General features: G+C 31.7%; 1 protein-coding gene across 1 annotated transcript in view; it reads left to right on the forward strand.

Annotated features, from left to right (window-relative positions):
- LOC111691526 overlaps positions 1–26,904 on the forward strand; it is a gene marked incomplete at its 3' end in the record, with an annotated part of 336,616 nt that overhangs the window by 107,635 nt on the left and 202,077 nt on the right. The window contains exon 3 of the mRNA XM_023454534.1: positions 11,967–12,258. Within this exon, the coding sequence (XP_023310302.1) occupies positions 11,967–12,258 (292 nt within the window). The remainder of the gene's footprint in view (positions 1–11,966; positions 12,259–26,904) is intronic.

Genomic DNA, 26,904 nt, shown 5'->3' on the forward strand with positions numbered 1-26,904 from the left:
AAAAACTACTACCTCCCAGGTAAAACGTCTAAAAGTGTAGATAAAAACAAATAAATAACGTTGTTCTGTAATGAGTTAGGACTTGAATTATATTTTTATAGAAATTTTGTGCACGCTTACCTCCAATGCCGAATTCCCTAACAATAGAGACATAACAGACAAATATGACTCAATTTAAAAGAAAATCTGGCACGCTCTTCAACTAAAACTTACTGAAACTAAACAGCGATGCCTTTTATTGCGAATCGTGGTTTTAATCCGTGCAAATCACGTATAATAATTAGCAATAGTAATTATTTTGCCGACACCCACGACAGCTAGCCATTTTACAAAACTCGAACAAAAACTCCACGAGAAACGCTCTTTACTCTACGCGAAGCGACGTTTTTCGGCAACCGATAGTGTTATCTTCCTCTTTTTTAAAAATTTAAATACAAATACCTTTCCACTCTCCTATAGATGTCCCTCAGTGTCCGAAAATATTATTCATATATTTATATTTATTATATCAATGATATATACCAAATAAAATAAAATCTTAACAAGCCATCATTTACACTAAATGTACTGGGACATCCGGGCTAATTTTTCGAAGAATACCTTTGGTATTCCGAGTACTTACCAGGTCTAAGATTACAATACTTTTCTTCATTGGCAACCTACTTTAAAACGTGTTTAAAGTTATTTATGCAAGCGACAAATTCAATAAAATCGTACGGGTGGTGGTGGTGGGGGAAGCAAAGAACGCGGCCGCTTCGGCCGGCTCGAAGTTGTATCGTAACTAATTGATCAATCGATCTGTTTCTTTTAAAGAAGCGTCTTTCCAAGAATTTTTAAAACCTGCTTTAAAAAAATTGATTTGATTGAATATTCACAAAGTTCTAATTGTTTATAAGTACAAAAATTCGACCAATGTTTAAACAAGCACCAGAGCTCTCCTAATTGATGGATTCGAATTTTTCAAAAAGAGTTTGAAAGCCTGAGAGCCCTTCTATACGTGATTAAATTTTCAAGTATCTAAGGGCTGTGCAAAATTTTGAAAAGAGCGACCGAAATTTTCGCCCCTTTGTGAGACCTCATAAATTTACTCCAAATGTGTGCCAAAAGCTAGTCTATGATGAGACTTGAATCATCTATAAGTTTTAGCTTGAGGCGGCATTTTGTTTTCAAGTTACGGTTGATTAAAGTTGTCATTTTTACATGGATAGTTATAGAGTTTTCAAAGTCGCTGATTTAAAATCAAAGGTTCAAATCTCTATGACTACAGGTCATTTGGAAGTCAAATAATTAATCTTGGAATCTTCGAAATTCTTCATTTTTCTGAAGCTTTTCAGTCATTTCATGAAGACCGAAGGGTGATGAAGCAATTCTAATACCAAATTCGTGCTCAGCGCGAAAAAGTACTTCGGAATACATATGCCACATGTGAAGTACAAGCGATTTTTTTTTAGCGGTGTAACCTCGATCCAACAATCCATGTAATAATGACAACTTTAATCAACCGAAACTCGAAAACGAAATGTAGCCTCAAGCTAAAACTTATAGACGATTCAAGTCTCACCATAGGCTATCTTTTGGCACACATTTGGAGTAAATTTACGAGGTCTCACAAAGGGGCGAAAAATTAGGCTTTTTTTCGGTCGCTCTTTGCAATTTTTTTTAATCTGGATTGCAAAATTATTATGCAAAATCTATCGAACCGATTTTGATGAAATTTGGTGTGATGATTCTACATAACATAAAGTTTTCTTGAAGTATAAAGGTCCTACACCCAATTTAAATACACCAAAAAAATTCCCTAAAAAGTATTGTTTTTTAACCCATTTTTGTGATTTTTTCGATTTTTACCATAATAATCATGTTTCATTCAATTTGTCACCAGTCAGGGATTGTAAAAAATTTAATTACAAACATTTTTTTCCGTTTCCATTTTCGCCTAAAATCAACTCTTAAAAAGATACATAATTAAATAGGAAGAAAAATATGACATTTTTCCAATTTTTTTAACATATTGTTCCGCCAGAAGTTAAGCCCACGTTTTTTTTTATGCGCATAGAAAAATTTTCATTTCTAGTGATATTTGAAAGCCAAAAAGCCAAAAATCTCCGTGGATATACGAATCAGCCAAATATGGCTATTTGAAACAGATACCATCTGGACTATAAGTTTTAGCTCGAATTTTAGTAATTATGAATCTCTTAAAACAGGAATTTAACTTTTAATCAAATTATGATTTTGAAAGAAATGTAATTAAAGTACCCAAAAATTCACATCATCCAAATAATCATATGTATCAAAAATAATTTAGGTACTTACCAAAAAGCAAAATCAAATAATTTTTAAACACACAAGTACAAATCTAACTACAACATATGCTCAAAATGTCCAGCATCATTTTCGATGCACGCACGACACCTTCGAATTCAATTTTTGCGCACTCGCTGGAAAACACTTCAAGAAAAGGAAATAGTGATACGCAAAAAACACTCAGACACGGTCCAATTCCAGATAACAACTGCGTATTGCTGGACAGCTTAGTACCTCGTGCTATCCGCCGGGTCGTTGTCACACTGCTCGATATGAATTTTATCGAATTTTAAATTTATTACAACGCTAATTATTTTTTAGAATTAAGCATCAAGAAGTTCAAAAAAGTGATAAACATTGTATTTTACGGTATTCTATGCACACAGTTATGTCAATATTCCTTAACTAATCAAGTTGGAGATTTTGATAATTTTTTTCTGGAAAATGGTTGAGTTTAGGACCCATGTCATGTATGTTTTTTTGTTTTGTTTATTTTAATGCATTCTATCGTCTGTTACAATTAAGGCGGTCAAACTTCTAAGACCCTGTATACATTCCTTCTAGATATCTCTACTTATATATCTGCAATAAAACCTTCCCATTCATAATACATCACATACATTTTTCAGTTTTCTCCATAAAGTTTATAAGGCGCAGACAACATAAAATTTTCTTTCTAAAGTAAACAATAAAAGCTAAAATAGGGTAAACGTCTCTAGAGATGCGATGAAGTTTTTAAAAGTCACTGTGTTGGGATATGAAATTGGAACTGAGTTAAGTAACTTCGTATTGGGGTTGAAAAACTAACACTGGTGTAGGAGTAATATGAAAAAAAGAATATCCTGTAAATTGTTATTGACACAGTGAGTGTTTACCTCCATGTGGGGATATAAGGTCGAAGGTAATTAAACATAAATAATATATAGCCTGTGGGTAGGCAGTGGATGTGTTTACCGAAACTTTCTATAAGACCAAAGAATAAACAAACAATAATATAACAAAAAATTACAAAATGTTTGTTTTTCATACTTATTTTATATTTGGTAATTGATTATTGTACAAAGTGGCTGATTTTATCGGGACTGTGGGTGCAGGCCAACCAGTGATACGAAAAAGGCTAATGTGGGTTTCTCTGCTCTTTTTTTACTTCTCGTGGTATAATCAAATCCTGATTCACTTGTTTTTTTTATAAATACTTTTTTAATAAAAAGAATATTTTTTATTAATTCTTTTAATTGTTGCTGTTGAGGCCATATTAAATATATTTATACAGGGTGAGTCAGTTTAACTTTAACAGGAGATAGAACACATGTTTTTAAAAAGAAAAGTTCCTATAATCATATGTCGTAGAAGGCTTCGTTTCCGAGATAGAGGGTGTTGAATATAATTTTTTTTCTCGAATTTTCATTATAGGTAACTTATAAACGAATCCTTAGATTTTTTTCATGTTTGTTGGATAATGCCTATTAATTAAGGGGCATAAAACAAGCGATAAGAATCTTTAAAAACTTGCACAGTGGCGGAGTGGAGGAGGTGCTCAACCCCTTTCTTAAATAGAACTTCTACGCCAATGACTATTTAAAAAAAAACTGTTATTTTCATTATCTACATACAGTTTAACAAAAATAATGTCCCGTCTTCTGTTTCGAAATTCCTGTGCGTTTCCGAGTTATTTTGATTTTTAGTGTTTGATGTGGTACTAAATTAAGTAATTTGTTTATTATCAATTATCGGCTAAATATTTAATTCTTTCAATGAAACCTATCTAAATATGGTTGTTAAGGATTCTATAAAGCAGAAATCTCTTATTCTATATCTCTTTCCAATGTAGTCAAAATAAATATTTGTTATATCAAGCTATACCCAAATACAAGACTTTTATAAGTTGAAATCTGTTACATTACATACATACAATACATTATTGAACAGTTGCCAAAAAGTTTTAAGAAGTTGTTAATTAAATATTGCTATAAATTCAAAAAATTTATCCATAAACATTAACATCAATGTTCATTCAATGTTTTTTGTAATTTAGTTGCAGTACATTAGTATTTACGCAGCACATAATAAATAAGGATTGTTAAAAAGTCTTGTATTTGAGTTTGGCTTGATATAACAAATATTTATTTTGATTACGTTGGAAAGAGATAAAGAATAAGAGATTTCGGCTTTTTCCCTCCTTAATTATGTAATTTTTTTAATTACATTTATATTCTCTGTCACATATGGCGTACCACGTACAATTTTTGAAACAAAACTATTCTTTTTTTTTGGGTATGTGTACAAAAACGATCTGATAAGAAGTATAGTATAGAACCGCGTTCATTAGGATAGATTTTTTACGAATTAAAATTTTAGAAAAGTTACGCGATTATAGAGAATGATTGAATTATTATGACTCGTATTAGTATTATACAGGGTGTTCCTAAATAAGTGTCGCAACGGAAAACTGTAAATTCCTCTTGAAAAAAGAAACATTAGTTTCCTCTTCCATTTTTCTCTCCGGGCTTTCGTTTTCGAGATACACGGTGTCAAAACTTTATTTTTTTTTTAGTTTTCCGCCAATATCTTAGGAATCGTTTGAACTACATGACTGAGCTTTTGTACACACATTACCACTATTAATAGCTACTTTTTCGCACCCTTCTCGAATTCATTGGACGTGCCAGTGGTGGAGATTTTAAGGTATCGTAAGGGTTTTTCACCCCCCTAAATTTTACACCACTGGAAAAATTGACTTTTGACAGCAAATTCTAAAGCGTCAATGAATTTTACACAATAAGAGGCTTGGCTAATTGCTCACATTTTGCTAACGTTTCGAAAATCTTTTGTAATTCAAAAAATAGGTAGTAATAATTAACAATTTTAACGAAATTTAACAACAGATAGGACTTAAACTTTTTTTATCAATTTGGCGAGTAAAATTTACAGAAACTGTTCAAAATTACGTCCGTTGGCTTGAATGCACGCATTACATCTTCTAATCATGTTTCTTTCTGCCGCTGCGGCTTCACCTCTATCGGTCAACTTTTCGATAGTATTGACATGGAACGTTAGCAAAAATGTTTGCTTTTGTTCATAAAAAGTAATTTTTCTTGAAAACGGTTGACTTTAGAGCAATGAACCAAGAAAACTCTTATTGTGTAAAATTCATTGGCGCTTTAGAATTTGATGTCAAAAGTCAATTTTTCCAGTGGCGTAAAATTTAGGGGGGGGGGAACCTTTACAATACCTTAAAATCTCCACCACGTCCACCATCTGGCACGTCCAATGAATTCGAGAAGGGTGCGAAAAAGTAGCTATTAATAGTGGTAATGTGTGTACAAAAGCTCAGTCCTGTAGTTCAAACGATTCCTAAGATATTGGCGAAAAACTAAAAAAAAAAATTAAAGTTTTGGCACCGTGTATCTCGAAAACGAAAGCCCGGAGAGAAAAATGGAAGAGGAAAATAATGTTTCTTTTTTTAAGAGGAATTTACAGTTTTCCGTTGCGACACTTATTTAGGAACACCCTGTATATTACCTATCTTTTCCTTCCTTCTCTCCGTACTAATATGACAATAGTGAAAGTGTACTATATTCCTGTACTGGTAAAAGTCTAAACGCATTTACAAAAAATTCAAGATTACCGGAATATAGTAAAAACTGACATTATTATTTAAAATATTCTTATTACAGAAAATATTAAAAATTCTGCATTTTCCTTTGGCTTTGGCAAAAATATAAACAGAACATTTCACGTCAACCGGATCAACAGTGCTCCCAAAATTTTGGTTGACCGATCAAGACGTATGGGGCATTAAAATGTTTGTCTAGGCAAGAACTTTCGGGAAAAATGTGGCCCTCTGAAAAATAAAATATGGCGCATCAAATATGGCATTTTAAATAAAAACAAAAAAACAAATTTGTAAAATATGCCTCTAAAACGCATATAGTAGTGATTCTAAGACCACTAAATAAGAATTTACCATTAGGATTCAATATTCCAAAATGGTGAATTCAATATGACTGATATTACCATCATTTAACATTTAACATTTCATTTAAAGTACCGGCGTGGGGGTATTTGGGGTCTCTAAACCTTACCTTAGCATTGAAATTTCAGAATCCAAAATAGTGTATCCAATATGGTGGACACAAATCCTTTTTAACCCAGTTGATAGCTATATGAAGATTTTGAACTCTAATCTAATTTTGTCCATTGCAATTTCAAAATTAAACGACATCCGTTCACGAAATTGAAGAATAAATCAATGACATTTTTTGCAATCATTCTTTTTTGGGATAAATACATGTCTTAGTTGAATTTTTGTAAGATGTGGACAGTCATTAAATCTTTTTGTCAAGAGTATATGGTTTTGTTCGTGATCTTCTTTGCTGTATAAAATTTTTTATGTAGAACGGTCGCTCATTAGCCCATGAATAAAGAGTTTTAACGTATAGAATGGCTTTATTTTTCGAAGCTTGTAAGCTAGCTCTTGTAGCTTCTCACTTTACTATCATTCCAATTCCGTCGCTATTATCTTTTCCGTGGGTTGTTGTGAAAAAGTGCCATTCGGCATCTATGTCAAACTCTTTCTTATGATTCATTAAATTACTAATTTGAAAAGATACTTGAAATGGTGTGTGGCACCATCAGTATACAGGGTGTCTCGAAATTAGGGGGCAATATTTCTACAGGGTGTTTTATGTCGAAAAAGATTACTTTTTCTTTATATAAACGTGGGTCCAAAAATTCTTCCTAAGGAAGTTATAGACACTTAAAGGGACCACTCTGTTGATGTTTTTTTCTAAATAACTACGAAACTAGCTACTTGGACCAATTCAGTCCCGTTTGTCTGAATGCAGAAGGATACTTAAACTTTCTGCAAAATGATGTAAGAAAACTATTGGAGGATACACCGTTAAACGTACGCTTAACATTACACTACTAACAAGATAGGACACCACCTCAGTAAAAGTAATCTTTTTCGACATAGAACACCCTGTAGAAATATTGCCCCCTAATTTCGGGACACCCTGTATATCTATAGCCTTTTTTTACAAACTTTAAGAATTTCAGGTATGACCTTTTGCTGCATGATGTATACCGCATTGACATAATGAGTAGCGCAGTCGGACAGTACTGAAATGCTTTAGTTTAATTTTTGTACTTGCAGATATCGCTGTAAGTTGAGAGGTATCTATATTTGAAAACCCCGAAAATAGGCTAGAAAGTGTGCTTGCCCATCGTTTTAGTTCCGCCTATTTGACCTTTGAAATTACTTTGAAATACAAAAATAAATCACAGTTCTGAAAAACCCCAATTTACTCGAAATCTTGCTATAGCTACATAATGAGTTAACAATTATTTGTGTCCGCTATATTGGATCCGTCATTTTGAATTTTGAAATTTCGACGTTAAATCAGGGTTCAGAGACCCCAAACCCCGATACTTTAAATTTTAGCCAAAATATTCGCTGCGGCAAAGTGGTAATATGCGATATTCTGGAATTTCTAAACTTAATAGTAGATTCTCAATTAGTGGCCTTAGAATCACTGTTACATGCACGCAATTTAGATGCATATTTGATAAATTTGAAAAATTTGACAATCGTTTTTATTAAATATGCCACGACAGAAGTTATTTTCGCGACATATAGCTAATAGCGAAATAAAAGTAGCAATAGGATTGTTGTAGGACTTTTAGGTTACGGATATCAACGACTACCTCAGTAGAGTTGGGTGGAACAGCATGTTATGTGCGGATTATCCGGACAGGAAGAAGAGGATTCCTTACACCTTCTCTGATTGTATCTGTTCAATGGTGAAAAGGCACAAATATCTGGGGTAGCATTCTTGCCACCTCAGGATATTAGGGAGACTCCATCGAGGCAGTGCCTGCCTTCACATTTCATAAGGACACATTCATGTACATAGGCCGCAAGATGAATGATACGAGTTACCGTCATAACAACAACATATGAACAGAAAAAATATCTTGAACGGGCAATATGTTTATTTGCGTTTTATGGGCATACCGTCACCTTGAATGAAATATATGTATATTTTTGTTCGTCTTAATATCTGCTAAATTGATTCTAGTTTCGCTTAATTTATTTACTGACCATTTTTTAAGTATTATCAGCCTACAAATACACAGATCTAGTATAATCTTTTGATTAGACTTAAATATATTTTGTAATAAAAAGTTATATTTATTCCACTATTTACGATATATTTTTCACTTTTTATCATTTATTATTCTTTTATTAAGAAGCTGAAAAAAAAAGAAATAAATGCAATGGAAATACTAATAAGAAGGTCATGTAAAGGAAAAGCGAAACATATTGCAATATGTATTATGCAAACGTTGTGTTGCTTCAACTTTATTACGAACACAAAATGTTTGAGTTAGGCGAGTAACTTAAGGAAAAAACTCTGCAGTTTTGTAAGTTGATATTTTATTTTCTAATCCTTATTGTCAAAATCCTTCGTTATCGACAGATTCTTTTCAACGTAAATAATTTTTTAACAGAAAGTATAAAATGAATATTTTTACTAATCAAAAAGATATTTATTATAAAATTGCTTTAAACGCTTTATATTGCCTTATATATTTCATTTTTTGGCCTGTGATATTCATCTTTTATCACTAAAGAATTAAGAAACTTTCACAAAGAAACTTTTAATTCATATTAAGGAGGAATAAAAAGTAATTCTGGAAGTTTCTCGGTCGCAAATAAAGGGCACATAGATTTTTAAAACTGCTGCGAGTTTAAAGACTTTGTAGGTTGTCCGCATTAAAGCATGAGTCGAACATTTGTAGGAGCAGCAGCTGACGCCAATTTTTATGCTCCATTGAAAGTTACTGAACAAATCCTTGATCTATCAAATATATGAGATCTTAAAAATCCGTTTCGGATTATTTTAGCTGAAAAAGCTTTAAAAACCTATGGTCTAAATCCATAGTATAGTAAAATAACTAAATTGGAATGTAAATAAGTATGATAATTTGTATACTACTTCCCTCAGAATTTTGACACCACTCAGATTTTTGAAAATTCAGTAAGAGCATTGAGTTTTTACGAACATTTAAAAAAGAGAGATTTTTTATTTTTAGGTTTCATTTTAATATGCAGTAAGCATGAAAAATAATTCTATATTTTCTTAAAAATTTACGTTTTCTTAAAAAATTAGGAAAATTTAGTCTAAACAAATTATCTTAGAAATTATGAATTCCAGAACATTTCACATTATATAAATTCGTTGCTCCAGGGTTAGCATTATTAATAAAAAATATTCTGTGGGCAATTAATAAAAATAAATATTTTGATCTGAACATTGACTGATTGATTGATTGAATATTCATGATAATTATGCATATGATATGCCAGATAGTTAAAAATTGCGGCGTCTTTTTATTTGCAAATGTAATTGTTCTTTTCGGACTAAACTCCGTATTTAAGCATTTCTTTAGTTCTCGAACAACTTTGTTAAATACAGTTTTTAACGAAAACTAAAATTAAAGGCACTTTACTTATGGAAAATTTCACATTTTAAATTTTTTTTAGTGACCTGTATATTGTATTACATATTTGATTACTGCCCATGGCTTTCCACGATAAGCAAAACTTTTTGTCAAGAATAACTTTTTCTCGAAAAGTCAACAATAAAAAAGTTTACAAGAGTGCGGTACTCCATCTCGGGACACACTGGATGTAAATAACGAAAACATTGAATTCAAAATTGAAAGACATTCATGCGGAAAATTTCTCCATAAAGGGTATTGAAACTACATATTTCAGAATAAAAATCTGTCATGGTAAAATCGATTAAATTTAGGAAGATTGGAAAAAATATTTCAACATAAAAAATGAAAGCATTCTATTAAAAATTGAAAACTCCTGCGTACAGTTTCTCCATAAAAGGTCTTTTGTATTACAAACCGCAACTTTGAGAAAGATAGAAGCGCGCATAATAAATCAGTGTGGGTTATGAGGTCAAGAACTTATATTATGTTTCCTTGTCAATAGAGGCTTTCCCTCCGTTGCGCACACTTGAGTCTTGAAAAAGGGTTGAATATTTAAGGAACTCATTTCTCATTCTTATTTTATCTACGTCGTCAACGCATTTGGGATTATGTGCAGCATACTGAATAGTGCATTTTAATTTACGGGGTGTAACAGTGATGTTGCGACGAAACTTTTAGGCTGATTCCTCTTGTTATAACTAACAAATAGTAACAATAAAGTTAAATTTCGTCAGGATTTGATGTAAAACGTTGTAAAATAATGTAGTTTATAAACAGACGCAAAAAATCACTTTCAGTTACTCATAATCAGTTAAATTACGTCTCTTTATAAAGACACTACGATTTAGCAGAGACAATACAACACCTAACTTTAATTAAAAAAAACAACAAATTTCAAACACACCGATAAAATCTAATACATATGAACATTAGTACAAATTTTATTTTTCGCAAATTTATTACTAAGACTACCAATTTCAGAATTTATTACCGATTTGAAATTTTATTTTGTAAATATGACAATAAATAAATAGGTATAAGGTCAAGTATAGGTCATTTGCTCATATATTTAAATATACAGGATATATCATAATTAATAGCGCAAATTGAAGCAGCTGTAAATACACGATACTAGATGCAAAAAGTCATAGTCAGGTCCGTAAATGCACCGTTTTCGAGATATACTTAGTGTCTCAAAAAAAAAAGCTTTTCAGTTTTTGGCGATCAGAAACCGTTTGAGATATAGAACTCAAATTTCGTACACGTATTATCATCACCATTAGTTGTCCAATCATTTGGCGCTGAAAAAGGGGGTTGCCTGTGAAGTTTTAGGGGAGTTTTGAAAATTAGTATATCTATAGATTTTGACGTGCTCTTTCCGAATTTTTACTTTGCCACCTCTTTTTTTCCGGAAGTAGCCGCCATATTGGAAAAATGGCGCTCCAAAACAGTTTTTCGACGATATTTCCTTTCCGACTCACTTTGCGATTGAAAATAGTTATGTAATAAATTAATCTAGAGAACATTTCCTATAATTTATGTATCAACCTTTTTTCTGTAAAATGAATAGTTTCGGCGTACGGGCGCCGCAAAGTCTACTCCAACACGCGTATTTCGTATATCAACGAAAAATATTTTACTACGCGTTGAAAACCCGGTCTACTACGGCCTCAATATGGCAATCAGCATTTCATCTACATTTGATTCCATTATAGTTATCGTCGAAGATGTAGATCGAAATAAAATGTGCCAATGTACTCCGAAAGAACCGAGATATAAGCGAGCTCATCCGGGTATTTAAAAATCCAAATGCTAACCCGGAAAGCATTGCTGAAGCTGGAGAACGCTTCCTCCTTACAGTGGCGTAAAAGTACACCTACAGATATACATGCTTCATGAAATCAGCATTTAAAAATAAATTTAATATTGCATCGCTGCCACCGACAGAAGCAGCAGCACGACAACATTCGTTCCTAACTTATTACCAGGTTCAGCAGTGGTATGGAGTTGGAAAAAATGTAGAGCGATGGGGATGGAAAAAAAACAAAAGTGGACTAATTTCTCACCACATTCGAGCCCCCAGCTCCAGCAAACTTACTAAAACTAATTTCTTTCAAATGTAAAAAAGGATGTCGGGGAGCCTGTAGGTGCAGAAAGGCTGGTGCTCCGTTATCTGCGCGAATTGCAATGGTACCTGCCATAATTTGGATGTTGATCTACAAGACAGTGATGAAGAGGAAGATACGGAGATAGTTCTTCAGCAAACCTTCGACGAAATCGAGGAAGAAGGTGATGAAGTCGAAGAAGAGAACCCTATCGCGGATAACTTGGAAGAACTTCCTATCCGTGTGGTTTTGCTCAGAACTCGTAAAGCCTGGTCCATCAGGGATAGCGAAACGAAGAAGAATGGCACTAAATTTATTCAACAGTGCATCAGATGTAGATTAGGCCTTCTGGGGATACCACTAAAAAAAACGTGTCAGGAACTCTACCTCATGGTGGTGTGGATATGAGTTTGTTGGCCAATACGCGTGTTGGAGTAGAATTTGCGGCGCTCGTACGTTGAAACTATTAATTTCACAGAAAAATGGTTGATACATAAATTATAGGAAATGCTCTCTAGGTTAATTTATTATATAACTATTTTCACCGTAAAGTGAGTAGGAAAGGAAATATCGTTGAAAAACTGTTTTGGAGCGCAATTTTTCCAATATGGCGGCTACTTCAGGAAAAAAAAGAGGTGGCAAAGTAAAAACTCGGAAAAAGCACGTCAAAATCTATAAATATACCAATTTTCAAAACTCCCCTAAAACTTCACAGGCAAAACTTCCAGCTGATTGGACTATAGTAACTTTTGAGCGCTAATTCAATTTTTTTACAACTTTGGAAAAATTGGCATGTCTTAAACCGCCAATGTTTTCTACACAAAAAAGGTGAAACGTGATAAATAATAAAATAGAAAAGTAATAAATATGACATGATAAAATAAATATTTTAAAACTAAGCAAATAAGAAAAAAAATCACAACAGTTGTTGAAAATGGCCTCCTACGGTAGTGCAGCCTTCCAATATGTATGAATGTCAGTCATTCAGACGTAGGTTGGAAGCCTGCATTACCGTAGGAGGAGGCCATTTTCAACAACAACTGTTTTTGTTGTTTATTTGCTTATTTTTTAAAAACATTTTTTTTTTCATGTTGCCACTTTCTATCATGTTTTCCATCATAAAACACCATTTATCTTGAAAACGTTTCGCCTTCGAGCTTTTGATGATGAGTACCTTTTTGTGTAGAAAACATTGTCGGAATGTCAATTTTCCCAGAGTTGTAAAAATTAGGGTCAAGAGAACCTCACGCAATCCTAAAATATCCGCCATGTCATATGAATAAAAATTGAATTAGCGCTCAAAAGTACCTAATGTTAATGATAATACGTGTACAAAATTTGAATTCTCTATCTCAAACGATTCCTGATATATCGTCAACAAACTCAAAAAAAAATCCTCTTTTACACCCTATGTCTCAAAAACGGTGCGTTTGCGGACCCATGTTTACTAAGACTTTTTTGCTTTTAGTATTGTGTACTTGCAGCTATTTGCGCTATTAATTTTGATACTATAAAACCTTAATTAAATAACTACATATATTTACAAGAAGGTACTTACCCTACTATTTGTCAGTCCTGCATTCTNCCGGAAGTAGCCGCCATATTGGAAAAATGGCGCTCCAAAACAGTTTTTCGACGATATTTCCTTTCCGACTCACTTTGCGGTGAAAATAGTTATGTAATAAATTAATCTAGAGAACATTTCCTATAATTTATGTATCAACCTTTTTTCTGTGGCCTCCTACGGTAGTGCAGCCTTCCAATATGTATGAATGTCAGTCATTCAGACGTAGGTTGGAAGCCTGCATTACCGTAGGAGGAGGCCATTTTCAACAACAACTGTTTTTGTTGTTTATTTGCTTATTTTTTAAATACATTTTTTTTTTCATGTTGCCACTTTCTATCATGTTTTCCATCATAAAACACCATTTATCTTGAAAACGTTTCGCCTTCGAGCTTTTAATGATGAGTACCTTTTTGTGTAGAAAACATTGTCGGAATGTCAATTTTCCCAGAGTTGTAAAAATTAGGGTCAAGAGAACCTCACGCAATCCTAAAATATCCGCCATGTCATATGAATAAAAATTGAATTAGCGCTCAAAAGTACCTAATGTTAATGATAATACGTGTACAAAATTTGAATTCTCTATCTCAAACGGTTCCTGATATATCGTCAAAAAACTCAAAAAAAAAAAAATCGTCTTTTACACCCTATGTCTCAAAAACGGTGCGTTTGCGGACCCATGTTTACTAAGACTTTTTTGCTTTTAGTATTGTGTACTTGCAGCTATTTGCGCTATTAATTTTGATACTATAAAACCTTAATTAAATAACTACATATATTTACAAGAAGGTACTTACCCTACTATTTGTCAGTCCTGCATTCTGGATATGGGCATGTCGTATCGCAGTTAAGACAATGGTTTAGTCACTTAAAATTTACATGCAAATTACTTTAAAAAATGCCAGTCATTGCATTAATGCAAAATGTACCTAAGTAAATGATAACTATTATTTAAATTTTGATGGGTTCAAAATAAAAATAAAATACCTCGACATTAAACTTCATGTCAAAATGTGAAATTTGATAGTTTTAAATATTACCTACCTATAAACATACTTTGAAAGTAATTGTTTTATTTTCTCTACTATGCAATTTCCTTGTGGATTATAGTTTCAAAATATGTATACTTTTTTAATTTAATGCAGGTGCGTCAAATGTCTGAATAATTGAACGTATAAGAATATTTTTCCTAAAACAAAATTTAAGTATTCCAAATAAAATGTTTCGATAAAGAGCAATATGAGTTTAAAACGTTATACCTTTGAATGTGTCTAATATTTATGATGGATGGTGTTACTTGCATGATATACTCATTTATCACATAGTGTTATATGTTGTAGTAGTTATATAACGTGACAGGATAACCCATTTGACAGTGCTTCCTTAAAGTGTTTTTCTTTTGTGATGGGTGCTGAAATAGCGTTATTACAATACAAGTTTTATAGCCAGGTTGTAATCGTTCCTACGAGTAATATAAACAAACTACTTTCAAAGGACATATCGTCAACGAGCCCAGATTTTATGGAGAACTCATTTATTTCTTTGTGTCTTTGGATATGTCGATATTTCCAATAAAATATTTATGTTACGTCTGTGTAAAATATTTTATCTGCAGGGAAAATTGAACAGTTGTTTCTGATGACAGGCATCTCTAATCAGCAGTATAAGTAAGACACATTTTATGTTCAAACATAATTCGCCAGTGTTAACTTTGGCAAAAATGTATCTACCATATTATCTGAATATTTGTATCTGCTTATGGATATCGATTACACAGGCATATATATATTTTTTAAATATACATTTTAACAGAGTTTTATACAGGCTGTTACAAATTCGCTTCTCAATACGGTGATCTCGAAAACGGTAAGATGTATGAAGTAACTTAAATGGGGGCAAAGTTGTGTAATCAGGGGACCAACAGCCTCTAAAAAAATCAAGGCTAACATGATTAGTTTTCGAAATATTTGAAAAAAAATGAAATTTTGGAAATCCGTTTTTGTTTTATTTCAGCCTTGTTTGAGGTGATTATTACATTTTTTGCAAGCCTTTATGACCCCGAATACTGTGCTATCTTAGACCGAACCAGATTCAGACGTTTTGTCTCGAAAAATTCATCTTCAGTGTTTTCGTTCCAAATTTATCTAAATTTTTTGTTTAGATTTCTTTGTTTATTTAATTATCGTACACTGTAAGTGTCGTTAGACTCTGTGAAATCCATCTAGTTATTTAAACTATTACCACCACGCGTTACAATAAAATATTTATTATTATTAACTATTACCATCACTTGGTCATACATAACTCAATAAGTTGTTGCGTCAAAATTAAAACATTATTACAATTTTAATTTTATTATGACAAATGCATATGAACAACTAAAACGCCAACTGAATATTATTCTTTAAAAAATTTCAGTAAAATGTTCAAAAACATTTTCGTTTTGGCAAAGGTTGAAAATGAAGATCAGAATTTTTAGCACTCGAGAAGCCTAGAAATAACTATAGACACGGAAGTAAAACTCTAATAATTTTTTATTTTAATGCGTGGTGGTAATAGTTTAAATAACCAGATGGATTTCCCAGGGTCTAACGAATTTAATAAACAAAAAAATCAAAAAAAAAATTTAGATACATTTGGAATGAATACATTGAAGATTAATTTTTCGAGACAAAACGTCTGAATCTGGTTCGGGCTGAGGCAGTATAGTATTGGCGGTCATAAAGGCTTGCAAAAAATATAATACAATTTCTAGGGTCGTATTTAAAAAAATTAAGTTGATGATGGTCCTGGAAAGACGAAACGTTACACATAAAAATTGAATATGTCATTCGATAGAGGGCAAAAATTGGCCGTGAGAAAGTGTCATTCTTTTTTCAATATCACCTCAAACAGGGCTGAAATGAAACAAAAACGGATTTCCAAAATTTTGTTTTTTTCAAATATTTCGAAAACTAATCATGTTAGCCCTGATTTTTTAGAGGCATAATGTTGCTCCCCTGATTACGCAACTTTGCCCCCATTTAAGCTACTNAGGCTGTTACAAATTCGCTTCTCACTACGGGGATCTCGGAAACGGTAAGAGGTATGAAGTAACTTAAATGGGGGCAAAGTTGCGTAATCAGGGGACCAACATTATGCCTCTAAAAAAATCAAGGCTAACTTGATTAGTTTTCGAAATATTTGAAAAAAACGAAATTTTGGAAATCCGTTTTTGTTTTATTTCAGCCTTGTTTGAGGTGATTATTACATTTTTTGCAAGCCTTTTTGATCCCCAATACTGTACTGCCTCAGACCAAACCAGATTCAGACGTTTTGTCTCGAAAAATTCATCTTCAGTGTTTTCGTTCCAAATTTATCTAAATTTTTTGTTTATATTTCTTTGTTTATTGAATTATCGTACACTGTAAGTATCGTTAAACCCCGTGAAATCCATCTAGTTATTTAAACTATTATCACCACGCGTTACAATAAAACATTTATTATTATTAACTATTACCATCACTTGGTCGTACATAACATAATAAGTTGTTGCGTCTAAATTAAAACATTATTACAATTTTAATTTTATTATGACAAATTAATTTTTAAAAATGCATATGAACAACCAAAACGTCAACTGAATATTATTCTTTAAAAAATTTCAGTAAAATGTTCAAAAACATGTTCGTTTTCGCAAAGGTTGAAAATGAAGATCAGAATTTTTAGCACTCGAGAAGCCTAGAAATAACTATGGACACGGGAGTAAAACTTTTAATGCGTGTTGGTAATAGTTTAAATAACCAGATGGATTTCTCAGAGTCTAACGACACGTACAGTGTACGAATTTAATAAACAAAGAAATCAAAATAAAAAATTTAGATAAATTTGGAATGAATACATTGAAGATGAATTTTCCGAGATAAAACGTCTGAATATGGTTCGGGCTGGGGCAGTATAGTATTGGGGGTCATAAAGGCTTGCAAAAAAATATAATAAAATTTCTAGGGTCGTATTTAAAAAAATTAAGTTGATGATGGTCCTGGAAAGACGAAACGTTACATATAAAAATTGATTATGTCATTCGATAGAGGGCAAAAAGTGGCCGTGAGAAAGTGTTCTTCTTTTTTCAATATCACCTCAAACAGGGCTGAAATGAAACAAAAACGGATTTCCAAAATTTTGTTTTTTTCAAATATTTCGAAAACTAATCATGTTAGCCCTGATTTTTTAGAGGAATAGTGTTGGTCTACTGATTACGCAACTTTGCCTCCATTTAAGCTAGTCTGTATCTCTTACTGTTTTCGAGATCCCTGTAGTGAGAAGCGGATTTGTAACAGCCTGTATACCCCCGTATTTTGACCCGCTGAAGACGATATAACTACCAAAAATGCTCTATCACGTCAGGGTTTTTCCCTAACCTCAAAAAATAGGTCAACATCAATGGAAATTTTTTGTTAAAATAGTGAAGATTTTGAAATTAAAGTACACAGACGTGTAGTCAAAATTAATTTATTTTTATTCCTGTACTTTCTTTAAAAAAAGAGTTAAGTACACCACTCTTTTTCCTTTCGTTAGGTGTAGGGCTCATGATACATTCCTTTCTATTAATTTACGGTTTACATGAATTGGGTCAAAATAAAAACTTTTTATTCTTGTACTTTTTTCTCTAAAATACTTCTTTGAGGAGTTATAGGCATTTTTATAGTACACAAAATTGGTTAAAAATTGCTGTAACTCCACAAGGAGTCATTTTAGAGGAAAAAGTGCAGGAATAACATGTTTTTGTTTTGACTCCATTTATACATCTATGTAACTTAATTTCAAAATCTGAACTATTTTAACAAAAAATCGATATTTCCTGCGATTTTGAGCTATTTCTTGAGGTTAGGTAAAATTCTGACGTAATGAAACATTTATGATGCCTCCATCATCTTCAGGGTCAAAATGTTAACAGAAAAGAAAAATTAAAATTATATGAAGAACTAATATTATTTTGATTTCATCTATTTGTACCCGACTTTTCTTATCAAGTACTGGGACACCCTGTATGTAAAATTTGATTTAATAAAATCATTTTAGCTCCTTGTCGATAGGAAAAAATCTTATTTCTTGTTGTTCTATCAACTCCTGAATTCGTCGTATTTTTTTTCAAAACACCCCGTATATTTCATTTAAGCAGCTAAAAAATAGTAGGCTTGCTAATACTTTCGTTCCGCTTATACTTTTGGCATAATAACAAAGTTTATGAGGGTGAGTGACCATGACGTGAGGAATATATTAAATACATGTAATACATGTAAGAAGTTAAACGATTATAATAATTTTATTATTTCTAAAGTTTGAATTCGCTGGAGCCGAAATATGAGATGGTCCATACTGTTCGTAGTGGCACGCGAGTTACCGAACAGTTTTAAGTTACAAAACTGGTGTTCTGCTAGGTCAATAAAACTAGTTAGCGTGTTATACTACCTTAAGATTTAGTAGTCGAAGTTTCCTTATTTCAGTGCCTTGAACATATTATCAGTTATATTTCACCAAGTTTTCCCGGTAACTGTTTTAATGATTTTTCTAAGTTAAATGGAGAAGCAATTCTGTTTAAGTTGTTATTAATGAATAAGTTTTAGATAGAAGAATAGCTTTAAAACTTCCACATAAAGATGTATATTTTAGTTCTGTGTGAAAAATGTGTGACACTTAAAAGGATAAATTTTTCTGTGTATAATAAACAATCAAATTTCTGTGTTTCAAGTCATGTGACAACGTTCTATTATAATATAACGGCGATATACCCGTGAAGATGGTGTTATCAGCAAAGACGACATGATTGATTAAATGTAAAGTTCAAAAACCAACAAATGTTTTAAAAAATATGTATATATTTTATTATTAACTCGAATTTTTTCTCTATTTTAAGGATCCTAATGCAAACAAATTAATTTGTTTTTTAATCTTATCAAAAAATGAAGTGAAACACTTCATGGTATAATGTTTTTATCTGTTAACATTTATAATTCCATAGGGGAAAATTGAATTAGTTTGATTAGTATCTTTAAAATAGAGTAAAAAAGTAACATTTGTCGACTGATGATCAATAATTTGTTTTGTATTAATAACAATTTCCAATGATTTAATTAATAAATCTGCTTACTTTCAAGTTTACTATTGTACCTTTAATAACTGTACTTTTAATATCCAAATCAATTTAAATAATGTTGTTTGATTGATTAAAAATAAAAAAGAACACAGTAAAAAATTATCTTACCGAATACATCTCAAGACTTGATAAATATTGAAAATTTTGCCACAGAGATTCCTTTGAGCATGCTGCTTAAAGGTAAAAGCCCTTGGTCTACTGCCTCCAGCAATTACCATGCAACACGTTTTCAGCATTTTCTGTGACAAAATTATATCGGTATTATTAAACCTCTTGGTGATAATTATGTTTATACAGGGTGATTCACTATATTTTGACCCCCCTTAACTTGTTTTAAAAGTTATTAAAAAATGTGAAATACAAAAGTTGCCCGATTTTTTATGAATTTTTCGAAAATGATAGTTGAAAAACAAATGAAGTCCAAACAAAATGGCCACTGATGTTAACTTTCTTAATTTAAATGGAACACCCTGTATATTTTTACATATTTGGATAGAACGTTCCCTATGGAGTATAATCATATAGGGTTTGTTGGGTCCATCTCTAACAATAAGCGAGATAATATTAAAAAACGAAAAGATGGTTTTTTATTAAGAAAATAACATATCTTGTAATTGTTAGGCATCTTTCAGGCATTTCTGCCTTTTTTCCAATTACATAAGGATTTACAGATTTAGATGTAATATATTTTGCCATATCGAATACTGATATGGTCCAAAATGCGTATAGGTATTTTAACTAAATCTCACTAATTAGGCCGTGAGACAATGTTATATGGTAGGCTGTGACAGTGACAGATACTGTCATGAGAAAATTGTTATTGTTTGACAGTTTGTATTATTATTTAATTAAAATGGGTTATACAGAAGTAGAAAATTGAAATAAAGTTCTTCTCCATACTCTATATTTTAATTCCAAATAATATTTCAATTTTCTACGTCTGTGTAACCTATTTTAATTAAATAATGATTCAAACTGTCAATAACAGTATTATCATGACATTACCACAGATTACAGGTAATCTGTGACATTACTACCCGTCACTGTCTCGACCTACCATATAACATTGTCCATGAGTAATTAGGCCTCTTACGGCCTAATTAGTGATATTTAGTTATAATACCTATACTCATTTTGGATCCTATCAATGTCCGATATGTTAAAATATATTAAAACTAAATCTGTAAATCCTTATGTAATTGGAAAAAGGCAGAAATGCCTGCAAGATGCCTATCAATTACAAGATATCTTATTTTCTTAATAAAAAACCATCGTTTCATCAACCCAACAAACCTTATATGACTATGCTCGACAGGGAACGTTCTCTCCAAATTTGTAAAAATATAACAGGGTGTTCCATTTAAATTAATAAAGTTAACATCAGCGGCCATTTTATTTGGACTTCAATTGTTTTTCAACTATCATTTTCGAAATATTCATAAAAATTCGTGCAACTTTTGTATTTCACATTTTTTATAAGTCTTAAAACAAAAAAGTTAAAGGGGGGTCAAAATATTGTGAATCACTCTGTACAACAGAAACTAGAAAACTGTATAAAGAAGTCTACTTTCATTATACGTATTACTGTAATTTCAGAGTTAGATGTCGATTAAAAGAGAAAAAATTGCAGATTCTTTTGCAGATGTTTTTATAGCTGTTTTCATTATTGAAACGTTTCATGACTGTTTCCGACTGCCCTAATTTACAAACGATCATTTATGTACATACAGATTAACGTACCTCTAAAATATTATTCTAATAAAGCACTCTTTATAAAATAGGTAACTTGGTATAAATCATCTTTTTTAGCACATAATCAAACGTCTGTCTAGCCTTTCTGGAATTCTTTATACGCTTAATAGGCATTTCATATATCCAGTCACGCTTGAAAACATTGTTCGTATTTTATACACAGACGTGTGATGCACTGACATCATGACATAAGACAATCTGTATAAGTATTATGTCTCTGGGGATAAAATTATATTGGCTGAACTATTTCCGAACTGGTTGCCTTGGCATCGGTTGAGGTTTTGGACAAAATCTTATTTCTCTTAGTTATCCTGTCTTTCAAGTGACACTTGTACTCCTTTAACCTTGCAATAATGTCTTCCTGTTTATCCAATATTTTTCCGATTATAAACAAGTGCACAACCACTACTTAAAGAACAATAACGTAGAAAAATCAGCAGTTGCGGAATACACGTCAGACACCGGACAGACAACATACCTAATACCAGAATTCGAGAGAGAGAGAGAGAGAGAGAGAGAGAGAGAAAGATCGAGAATATTTTGACTAAGAATCTCCAGGGAGGTAATAGAAGTCCAGAGGAATGGAGGTAATTTCAATTGAGATGAAGGTTTAGAACTATTTGGAATTTGAAAGTGTCTCATTGGCTAAATTCAAGGATCAGAGCGACATGGAACAATGACTACTAACGGGAATATCATGGAGCTGTGTTGATAGTAAGTATAAATAGAAATCAGAGGACTTAACCTACAGTTTACAGTTTCTTTTGAAGAAGAAAGCTCTCGGAAGAAGCCTAAACCGACGATGTAGACCATATACCAGACTGGAAATTATTCGACCCTTCATAATCGTCACGGAAGCCTGCAAATCGAGCTAAAAATATATTGTTTCTAATTTTTCATTAATGCATTACTTCAATATTGTCTTTTCATAATATTTACTTTAATGAATGAAATTTTTAATTCAGTCGCAAAAACAAAATTATTTTATCTCATTTTAATCATCATCATTTGATGAGTTACCTACTTACTACTAAATTTAACACTATTAGCACCTCAGAAAAATAGTGTTAAGTAACAATGGATCAACGTGTAATGAAATGTTAACAGAAAAGTTTATCCTATCCCAGGCAAAGAGTTAAAATGAAATTCAGTTTTATAGAGATCGGCGATATACATGCGAAATGAAAAAATATTTGTACATCGCTGTATGAAAAACGTGACCTTTTCAAAGAGGCTTAGTTTGCTTCAACTTTAAAATGAAAGTTCTGGAAGAAGGCAGTTTTTGTAACATGTACCCCTCTTAACTAAAAAAATTGCTTTTGTTTGCACATCAAATACCTATAGATTTTTGTATACATGTCTCCAAAGATAAAGCATAAAATGGATAACTTTTGTATTTACGTATTCTTTTCTTACGGATAGTATTAATCTCTTGTTAGGACTGGATAAATTCAAACCATTGCACAAAATGGCTTATAATTTAGCACATTAAATTATAGCACTCGTGCTGTTTAAACCAGCATGATCTAGATTATTGTGATTAAACCGTAAAACGTTCAAAGGAAATATGCAGTCGTCAGATTGTCGATTGCAATCATTATTTTTCGACGAATATGCTTTAGATGTATGTACTAGTTTTTAAGACTAATGTCATATGATTGTATATGCGCGCGTAGGGATTCTCTTACGGCTTATCAAATCTACATTTTTTGTGCAATTAAAAAAACGAAGCCCAAGGGAAGGAAAGGAGGGTCGTAGTACTCTTTGTTTCCTAAACTTTTTTGTGAAAACCTTTGTCATATTTTATCAGTCCCAATATTGATATGCAGCGAATTTAAAATCTCCCAACATCTATAGCTGTTGTAATATCTCGAAAACTGAGTTCTCAATCAAAATTTTACAAACAAGAAAAATTAAACAAACAATCCCTTGGTATAAAAAAACAATACAAAGTGTACTAGCAAGATATGAAGACGTGTTGCAAAACTGTAAATGAATATCTTAAAAGGTGGAATTATGAAAATATATTTTTTTAAATTTTAATATTGACACCCTGGATCTTAAAAACATGTGCCCAAATAATAAACATCATATGGAAACTCCTGTTGGTTTCACCCAGAATCTGTGGTTACCTTATTTTTCGTTGTATTGCATTTTTACGTTTTTAGTATTTCCAAATTGCAATTTTTTTTATATGAAACATTATCTCGTTATTATTTGAAATCTTTAAATTAATCTAAATTTACCTCACTCTCTAATCTCTAACTCATTCCTTTTCTCTGTATCATCAGTTTGTGTAAGATATTTATCTTAGAGAGGTACTAGTTCTAATTTCACAAAGTTCAGTGAACTGAGAACATTTCCAGTGAATATTCCAATATCCTGTGCGACACATCGATCCCAAGCGGGGCAGTTAAATCAGCATAAACCTTTGAAGGCTATTTTCACTCACCGTCCTGTGTTTTCAAGGTATCACATTTTTTATTTCTTGAATTTTTTCACTATCTTGCTGTTATGTACACATAGACCCATTTGCGAATTAAAGTTTTAATCCGTTTATCAAATTAAGTATTTACTGTAATGTAGACTTAATTTTTAAAGGAAATACCTACGTTCGATTGAAGGAAACGTGTGAATACAAGCAATATCTTCGTCGATATAAATTTTCCATGAGAATAAACATATTGTATTATAAAATACAGGTGTCAATTAAAAGAATATCTATGACAGTAGGGATCTATTAAATATGACAAAGAGAAAAAGCAAATCAAAACAGATTTTCAATGTTTTTTTAGTTTTAGTTATTGTCAAAAAATAAAATTCTGACTATGTTGGTCATTTGTATCGGCTACAATTGGATGTTTTTTAAATGCTGCTACTTTATCCAGAAATATACTTACATATCTCAAAAAGTAAAAAGGTCTCTCTAATAATTAAATACAAATTGCTATAAACAGAACCAAATCTGTTATATGATATCCTGCTAAATTATTTGCTTTTTGATACCTATTATTTAGAAAATGCAGAACACCATTTCTTTAATTAGGTCATGGTTTCCATTTAAAATAGTGATGCTTTAATCGTAAAAATATTTTTATTAAAAACAAAAAAATATATATTGAACAGGAAATACTTACATTACTATTGTATCTAAACATACTAGCGAATTAATTTAATAATTTCGTTTATTGAAGAGTTGTTAACAGCACATAAGTGGGTAATGCTATACAAATTTTTACTCATTATTATAGTGTTGACTTCAAACGGATATTAGTTCTCGCTCTAAACATATGAAAATAATAATACTTTGCCTAGAATGACACCTAGGCGTATTAAAAGCAATTTGCCCTAAAAGTTCAGGTCAATCGATCTCATTATGCAGTAGTGGAAACAAAAACTTTAAAGAAATACGTTTTCTTCTTAAATCTAGAGAATCAACATTAAACCTATTTGTTAAACAATTATAATCTATTCCTCTTACAGGATATTGACCATCAACGTTGTGAGCCAAATATTTTAAAAATCTTTGATATTTATCAAAATTCAAATCATAAATTAAAAAAAAAATCCTTATAATGATTGCTTCTTTGTCTGGAATTGCATAAAACCTGAAATTCTAGTATCTATCGTAGTTAAAATGTAGGTATATTTTATATACAAGGTATATTTAAAAGAAGGAGCACAAATGGTACCTACATCATCATGAGCCTAAAATATGATAATTGGTCAAATACACCTTAGTCCATAGTCATTTGCAAGTGTTTAATATTTATGAAAGATTACAAATATCTGCCGTAGATTAATCAAACTTATTGTTAGGTAGTAGCTGAACTAATTAAAGGTAAAAATTCACTGAATTTACATAATTATGATTATGTCAACCCGTAGGGGAAATAACTGGGAGACAACGTTATTAATTTCGACGCTACGTAATGGTATTTCAAAGAAAAAGTTCTCATTTTACTCCAAAAATAAATCGTACTCGAGCTATAATTTTCTTAGCCTAAAATAAACTTATACAGTTGAATAAATTGGAATTAATTCCAAAACTGTCTGTTTTGCGAAAAAAATGTATAGGAATCTTTTATTCCAAATACACTTTTTAAATACAATGCAGTAATGAAAGTCTAAAATTTCTAGTTTCTAGTTAATACCTTTTGTATTCTTAACGATTACATTGTAGTTGCAACAACATATTCTATAAGTGTTTTATGTAAAGTGATCAAATAAACTTCGAAATATGACCTCGAAATTCTGAGGTTCTTAATGACGATGTCCCTCCGCCACTGGATATAATCATATGCAAATTCATTGCATTTTTACATTTATTTAGTGGTCATCCCAAGTTTCTTACGTCAAACATCTTTTGACATACTTATGTATTTGTAATGTTGGTTTCAAGATTATCAAGGTACTATTTGTGCTTCTTCATTTAAATATATCCTGCATTTGTACTTAGCGATATATGATTTGGTGAAACATTTGCCCCTCTTCAATCATTAAATGGTGATATATATATTATGTAATTTGGTTGGTTGGTTGCGGTGCGATTTATTATTTTGATATTTATTTATTTATTTTTATTATATTNAACACTGAAAAGTACCTACTATTAAAGGCAATTCATATGTCAAAATTCAGATGGCTATCTGAAACGGTTCCAGAGATATAAAATAAAATCTATATCCCGGTGCAATCTTTGAATCGCCATAGCAACCTTATGACGCATTTGCGGACCTATGTTCATATGAACTTTTCTTCATAGTTTAACATGTAGAATCACCCCTAGAATTATTCGAACGGTAGTTCCGGACACCCTGTATATATTTCCCTTTTGCAACCGTTCTGTGCTTTCGAATAAGCGTTATCGAGCGTTAACCGCTTATTTATTTCTACACATTTGCACTGGAAACCTTTCAATGTGCGCCTACGCTTAGCTAGTAAGCACTGAGAAAATTCGATCCTGTTCCGGTTCTTACACTACAATTCTAATCTTGGTATTATGGTAGGATTTACGCTATTGGCGTCTGCCATCGATATCTTTTGAGCTGATGGTTCACGTAATTGCTTTCTCCGAAATTGAATTATCGGTTACTAAATTGAATCGGCGTTGATATGCAATATCTTTGATCCCCGGATATCCTTACCCTGTTTATATTAAACGTCGATTTAGCATCCCTAGTAAAAGTAGCTTTTGCCATTAATTATATACAAGGTGTAAAATAAATAAGTAAATAAAAAGAGTTTAAGTGACTTCTAATTGATAATTTAGGAAGGTCGTTTATTAAAAAACATATATCTCCGCCGTCTCCCTTCATAGGGAGATAGAAAAATGTACTCTATTTGTTTTTCCTTAAATATGGATGTTACAAAAATGAAATTATGTACGCTTTTTTTACCGTCGAGAAGGTATTTACTGGTTGGTTTCTTGATCTTCCCTTCGGTTGCAAAAAGGTTGAAATAACCACCTTTACAAGTATTTCCTTGCCTAACTTTTTTCTATCACCAGTATGGAAATTTAAGATGTT

Source organism: Anoplophora glabripennis, unplaced genomic scaffold (assembly GCF_000390285.2).
Source record: "Anoplophora glabripennis isolate ALB-LARVAE unplaced genomic scaffold, Agla_2.0 scaffold301, whole genome shotgun sequence".
Taxonomy (NCBI): domain Eukaryota; kingdom Metazoa; phylum Arthropoda; class Insecta; order Coleoptera; family Cerambycidae; genus Anoplophora; species Anoplophora glabripennis.